Source organism: Benincasa hispida, chromosome 10 (assembly GCF_009727055.1).
Source record: "Benincasa hispida cultivar B227 chromosome 10, ASM972705v1, whole genome shotgun sequence".
Classification (NCBI taxonomy): Eukaryota; Viridiplantae; Streptophyta; class Magnoliopsida; order Cucurbitales; family Cucurbitaceae; genus Benincasa; species Benincasa hispida.
Window position 1 is genome coordinate 46,709,715 of NC_052358.1, and position 6,694 is coordinate 46,716,408.

The 6,694-nt window shown below is 36.0% G+C and overlaps 2 protein-coding genes across 2 annotated transcripts; one reads left to right on the forward strand and one right to left on the reverse strand.

Annotated features, from left to right (window-relative positions):
* Positions 1-206: 206 nt before the first annotated feature.
* LOC120087982 lies at positions 207-2,520 on the reverse strand. Its single transcript, XM_039045005.1, has one exon. The coding sequence runs from the start codon at positions 2,346-2,348 to the stop codon at positions 408-410; it is 1,941 nt and encodes a 646-aa protein (XP_038900933.1). The 5' UTR covers positions 2,349-2,520; the 3' UTR covers positions 207-407.
* An 887-nt stretch (positions 2,521-3,407) lies between these two features.
* On the forward strand, positions 3,408-6,165 carry LOC120089116 (pentatricopeptide repeat-containing protein At4g38150-like). Its single transcript, XM_039046537.1, has 5 exons — positions 3,408-3,460; positions 4,745-5,318; positions 5,406-5,431; positions 5,890-6,003; positions 6,081-6,165. The coding sequence occupies exons 1-5, from the start codon at positions 3,408-3,410 to the stop codon at positions 6,163-6,165; spliced, it is 852 nt and encodes a 283-aa protein (XP_038902465.1).
* Positions 6,166-6,694: the final 529 nt, after the last annotated feature.

Consider the following 6,694-nt stretch of genomic DNA (forward strand, 5'->3'; position numbering starts at 1 on the left):
AAAAATGGTATTTTTTAATTATATAAAAAGTCATTCCAAATAGATGTTAAATGTACTCATTTTTCTGTTCAATTCATATAGAAACAAGCATAAGTAATTCAAGAAAGGTTTCTATAAAACTTCAAAGTCGGAAACAGAATGATGAACAACAAATAAACAAAGCTATATTAAGATCAAAAGTTGTCATATGAATAAACAGAGGGAAAAGAAAAGTTACAATAAGCTAAATGGACTGTTAGAGGGCTTTTCTAATCCATTACCAGTAATCACAACAAACTAATTTACATACAGTTTAATCAGAGATGGAAACTTATCAAATGAAACAAAAAAAGAGAAAAAGAAAAAGAAAAAAACTCATTTTCGAAATTTTTGAACAATTATTTATACAGATTTTAAAGTAAAAAGAATCAATGAAATCCTCTTGAACCTCTGGACTGATAAAGTTCCAACCTACTTTTGGCTTCTGGCAACAGACTTTCAATGGTGGGTTCTTCCACTAAATGCGCCTGTTTAGAAGACCATTCCAGCACTATTAGTACTTCTTCTTGAGCTAGTGTCTCACTATCAGGAACATGTAAAGCTATGTAACAAAGCAGAATCAATGAAGGAATTTGAACCATTTGTTCACCAAAATACACTAATTGGATTAAGTGCTTAGTTCCTCCTGCTTCAATGATGGCTTTGCAATGGTTGTCGTGTAAGAAATTGTCTGTACAAGCAAATTTGTTAAGTGCAATCACAGCCTCCATTGAAACCTCAGCCTCCCTTTCGTCGAGCAGCTTAACCAGCGGTCCGATTATCCTTGTTTCGGTTGCTCTAAATGTCCTAGCCAAATGACCAATGGCTTGAATTGAAGGTACAAGCAGATCACAATTCGCCTTCTCGATGATTTTCAGCAACTGTTCGACGACAGCCTTGGCAGCAGGGGAGGTGGGTTTGAACCCGGTTCGACGTAGTTCGGAATTCTGCTCGGCAACAGCGGTGATTTCCATCAATGCCATGGCTGAATAGTACTTAACATCCTCAGGACCCTTTTCTAATAGAACTGCAAAACATAAAAGAGCTCTTGACTCTGTAATATTGCGGCAAATGGTAACATTCCCTTTGCATAAATGCCATAAAGCTCTAGCAGCCATGGCTTTCATTTGAGCCTTAGTGGCAGGATCTTCATATTCCCTTCCTTTTATGCTAGCCCCTGATAATGCAGCTCGCCCAGTAGTGCTGTGAATGTGATGATTAGCCTTATGAACTTCCTGTGTATTGGATTGACCCTTAACAGGATTCTTCATAGCCATTGTGTTGGTAACTACATTATGCATTTGGCTAGGCAATTGATTCCCAGTTGGGTGATTCACACTATTCTTCATTTGTTTATGATCCTCGTCTTCATACCCATTTTTCACATTTTGATCAGAACTATTATTATTAGCCATCAGCACAGAATGAATCGACATTTGATGTTTAGAAGCAATGGCGTACCTACTATGTTCTTGAATGGTTTCAAAGGCGAGATGACTAACCAGAAGCCGAATCACATTGTTCTGAGCAAAATGATCTTGACATTTAGGATGATGAGTCGCCATTTCTGAAACCGCCCAAGCTACAACACATTGAACCTTCATATGCCCATCTTTCAAAATCTTCGCAAAAACAGAACAAACCCCACAATTCACAATCTGTTCCACGCTCTCTGAATCTCGACCCAGAAGTCCAATCGCCCTAGCGGCGTGTTCCTGACCTTCCATTCGTCCTTCCTTAGCCAATTTCAGCAACGGCACAACCCCACCTTCTTCAATAATCAATTTCCCGTACCGATCGTTATCACGAGCCAACGACGCCAGAGAAGCGGCGGCGTCCGATCGTTCGTCTAAAGTACCGGTGTGAAGAATGGCGACCTGTTCCCAAATCAACCCCAATATGGGTTCATTGGAAGCGATGGGAGGAAGGCCGAGGTATTCATCGTCGCGATCTTCGGCAGGGGCGGAGACACGGAGGAGCCAAGAGACATCACCGATGGAATTTTCAAGCTGGGTGGAGGTTTTTTTGAAAGCAGCGGCGGGGATGATGGTGAACATACGTTTCATAATGCCATTGGCGCGACATTTGATTACGAGGGTTAAGGCTTTGTCGAGGACTTGTTCGGTGTCGTCGATGATCCGGCGAGTGGGACGTTCGTAGAGATCGTTGCTGGCACGGGCAGCTTGACGGAGGAGGGCGGCGAGTTTTTCGGTTTTGGTTTTGAGTTCGATGCATTCTTGTTTGAAGGATTGAGCGGAATCGGCGTTTTTGGTTACCTGGTCGGCCAGTTGGATGGGCCTTGCCAGGATTTCCTTGACAATGCCGGCCATGGCCAGACTGAAATTTGCCGGAGAGTTCTTCTTCTCTCTCTCTCTTTTTTTTTTTTTTTTTTTTTTTTGGAAAAAAGGAAAAAAAAAATTGGAAAAGGTGAGAAGGAATGAGAGGAGTGGGCCATGGCCCCCCCTAATTTCCGCTTCTCATTTTTTCTTTATGTATTTAACTCATAAAAATAGAAAAACCTTCTTACTACATCCCCCAATTTAGCATTGGATTTTATCCTTTTTCCCTTAAAAAAGACTATGAGTGAGACTACTTTATGTTCTTTTCCCATTTTACCCTCACTAGTCTATGGGCTGTTCAATCGATTAAGATATATACTCTCTATCAAATATAGACGACTAGCTACTCTCAACTCTACAATCTAAATGTATATTGTAAGGAATTTTAGCATTTATACTTAATTGAAGATAATTAAAAGAATTATAATTAATTTCATTAATTTTTATCAATACTAACATTAATTTTAAAAATTTTTCATAATTATTTAAAATTAATTAATAGAAATTAGTACCAAATATTGAGGTGAGTATTTAGTAATAAAAAAATCGAGGCTAAAAGTGTAGATTTTGAAACCTAGAGAACCAAATTGAAATAAAATTAAATCTAAATGGTAAAATTGTAACCGTTTTAAATCTAGAGACTAAATAAAAATAAAACTCAAAACTTGATAATCAAAAGTGTAATATTTTGAAACCTAGGGACTAAAAAGAAATTAGAACAAAAACCTACAAATCACAAATGTATCTTTCCAAAAAAAAAAAAAAAAAAAACATGTTGGGGATTATACTTTAAATCTTGTAGTTTGTATTGTATAGACGGAATTCTTTTATTTAATAAAATAAGGAGTTATTTTATTTGACATTTAAAATTGTATAACTCAATCCAATAAACAAGATCCGAGGTAATTTAATATAACTTAAACATGTATGTGATTGACATATAAATGGATCATGTTTAAGTAATAACCTAAATAGTCTATGGTATATGGATAAGGATGAATGTTTTATCCTTGTGACACTACGGATACGACCCACTTTGTAATTGTTACAATGATTGTAAAGTATTACAAACGGTTCAATCATAATCACTCATGTGGAGACATGTGAGTGGGGGTATCCTATACAAGAAGTTTGTATAAAACTTGACCGTAAAATGATTATTCTCTCTTTATAACATCGTTACTTGAAGTTACTTAAATTTCAATAGGATAACTATAGGTAACTTGACCTTAATCTTGAGTGAGTTGTGAACTTCTGCCTATGAGGGCAATCCTTTGATTTGTATGGGTGAGAGAGGTCAGTTTTTCCGACTCAATAAGCCTACCATTTTGGGGGTTTGTTTGAATGAGGAGTTGAGAACACAGCTAGAAGAGATGAAATTCTCTTTTCCCGTCTTGAGGAAAAGTAGATGAATTGCTCCCTTAAGAACTGATTCCGGATCTTGAACAATGAGGCCTTTCACCCTCTCACTCACCAAAAAGGGTCTTGTTTATAGTTAGACTATAATTAATTGTACATTAAAGGGATCAGTGGTACTTAAGGATTTAGATATAACTATAGGGGTAAAATAGTAATTTGACCCAACAATAGTTATGAGCAATTTATGAAGGGTCAACTCATTGTTGAGTTATATCATGGACATAGAAATATATTTACAGTGCGAAGAGTGTAGTTGTCGGTCTTTAGTGGAAGGACGATAGTTAATTAATGTTGATTACACTACTACAAAATCTACATTATTTGACACTTGTAGTTTTTAATTACTTGACGTTTCTGTGGAAAAAAACGTCAAGTAATATGATTTTGGACAAAAACAAATGTCAAGTAAAAGGGTTAAAAAAGCAGATATTGATGGAATATTTCGGATATTTTCACGTGAACCTTTACTTGACACGATTTTCGTGTCAAGTAATATAAGATCTTACTTGACATGTTTCACATGTTAAGTATAAGAAACTCTTACTTGACATTTTTTTTGTGTCAAGTAAAAGAGTTAAAAAAGCAGAGATTGATGAAATATTTCAGATATTTTCACGTGAACCTTTACTTGACACGATTTTCGTGTCAAGTAATATAAGGTCTTACTTGACACGTGAATACTTGACATTTTTGTAGTGTCAAGTAAAATATATAAAAAAAATACCTAATAATACTTGTTTTCTTACTGGAATGAAAAACCCTAAATTTATAATTTTATTTTCTCCATTTCTCTCCTTCCCCAAACCCTTGGTCGTCCATATTTCTCCTAGTCGCCGCCGCCCGCATTTCTCTAGTCCGTCAGTGTTACCGTCCGTGGTCGTCTGCTACCGGTGGTGTCGTCTGGTTTCCTTTGTTTTAGGTTGGAGATGACTGTCGACAAGATAATCGAGGTAACTTTTGGCATGCAGTCCTCCAGAAGCCAATGAGATATTCAGGAAAATGAAGGAGACTGGTCTAATAATTCCATACGCTGTCGCTATGCTTGATGGACTCTGTAAAGATGGGCTTATTCAAGAAGCAATGAAGCTATTTGCTTTGATTCGTGAAAAGGGTACAATTCCAGAAGTTGTGATTTACACTGCTGTCGTTGATGGGTTTTGCAAGGCGGAGAAGCTTGATGGAGCAATTAGGATTTTCAGGAAAATGCAGAATAATGGTATTCCTCCTAATGCCTTCAGTTCCGGTGTCTTAATACAGGGATTATACAAATGTAAAAAATTAGAGGATGTTGTAGCTTTTTGTATTGAGATGTTAGAATTTGGGCATTCTCCAAATCTAAACGCTTTTGTTGGCTTAATTGATGAGTTATGCAATGAAAAGGGTGTGGATGAAGCTCATATTGTCGTAGAAACCTTGAAGCAAAAGGGGTTCTTGATTAATGAGAAAGCTTTAAGAGAACTTTTGAATAAAAGAGCTCCATTTTCACCACATGTCTGGGAAGTGGTCTTTGGGAAGAAGAATAAAAAGGAATTTTTCCATGTTGTAAGTCTTCTTTCCTTTCCCTTTTATTTAACCTTCGCTAATTCAAGTTATGTTTACCGTAACAAATTTTCTTCAATCGTTTGATAGCTTCTTAAGCTTGTGCGAATTGGTGGGTTGTTTATGTTTTAGATGTTAATTTTGCTGATCTGCTTGGTTTTTATGTCTTCAATCACCTTCTACAAATAAAGATTCTTAAGTTCTATATAAACATCAATTTCCATACAAATTTTATAAGTTGTATGAGTTATCTAATTTGAATTATTGTAATACTTTTTTTGTAGTTCCAAGATTAGCTTATTATCAGTATGGATAAATCATAGATGACAAAGAGTAGATTATCTAAAGAGTTTGAGTTGGGTGTGGAAAACTTCACCAAATTTGGATTTTCCAATACAAATAATACTACTATACGTTGTCCTTGTTTGAAATGTGGAAATTGTCAAAGTCATAATAGCAATGATATTAGAGATCTTTTATATTTTAATGAGATTGATGAAAGTGATAAGGTTTGGTTTTGGCATGGTGAATAACTTCCTAGATCATCCTTGCATGGAAAATTATCTGACTGTAGGTATGAAGAGAACGATGTTGGAAATATAAAAGAAATGGTTAAAATTGCTCAGGAGCAATATTCAAACAATCCCAATGGATTCGAAAAATTGCTTAATGATGCTAAGAAGCCATTGTATGAAGGATGCAAAGAGTTCACCAAGTTGTCTACATTAGTGAAGTTCTATCTTTTCCTGTTTTGTTCCAATGTAGAATTGTGTTGGGATCATTGTACTTGAAAGCTTTTTGTACTCTGTTCTACCTTAATGTAATGAGCTACCTTCATGTTCCATACTAATTAGTTGTGTATTTTATTTAGTGAACATTGGTCGTTAATTGTTATCAATGCGTATGATGACGTGGTGTGCTTGTTAGGATTGGTGTCCTAATTCTCCCAGAGTCTCGTTGTTTTATAAAGATATACATTGTTTAATGAATAAAATAAGTGTTATTTAATTATGTCATTTACTCATATCCAATAAACAAAGCTCCTTGGTTATCTTATGTGAACTTAAGCATGTATATGTGATATACAAGTGGATCATGCCTTAAGTGATAACCTAAATAGGTCAGTAGTATAAGGATTAAGGTGTGATATATGATCTTGGTGACACTACGGATACGACCCGCTTTGTAGAGGTTTGCAAGTGTTGTGAACTACTACAGATGGTAGAACCTGACCATTCATGTGGAAACGTGTGAGTGGGGTATCCTATACAAAGAGTTTGTATAAGACCTAGACCACGAGATGACTAGACTCTATATATAACGCCGTTGATACTAGAGACTTACATCTCACCTAAACGACCATAGGTGACACGACCTCA

Coding starts and splice junctions, on each gene's coding strand:
- LOC120087982 (XM_039045005.1), bottom strand. CDS start 2,348: ATGGCCGGCATTGTCAAGGAAATCCTGGCAAGGCCCATCCAACTGGCC.
- LOC120089116 (XM_039046537.1), top strand. CDS start 3,408: ATGATTGTAAAGTATTACAAACGGTTCAATCATAATCACTCATGTGGA. Junction 3,461..4,744: donor AATCACTCATGTGGAGACAT/GTGAGTGGGGGT, acceptor TTTGGCATGCAG/TCCTCCAGAAGCCAATGAGA. Junction 6,004..6,080: donor AATGATGCTAAGAAGCCATT/GTATGAAGGATG, acceptor GTTCCAATGTAG/AATTGTGTTGGGATCATTGT.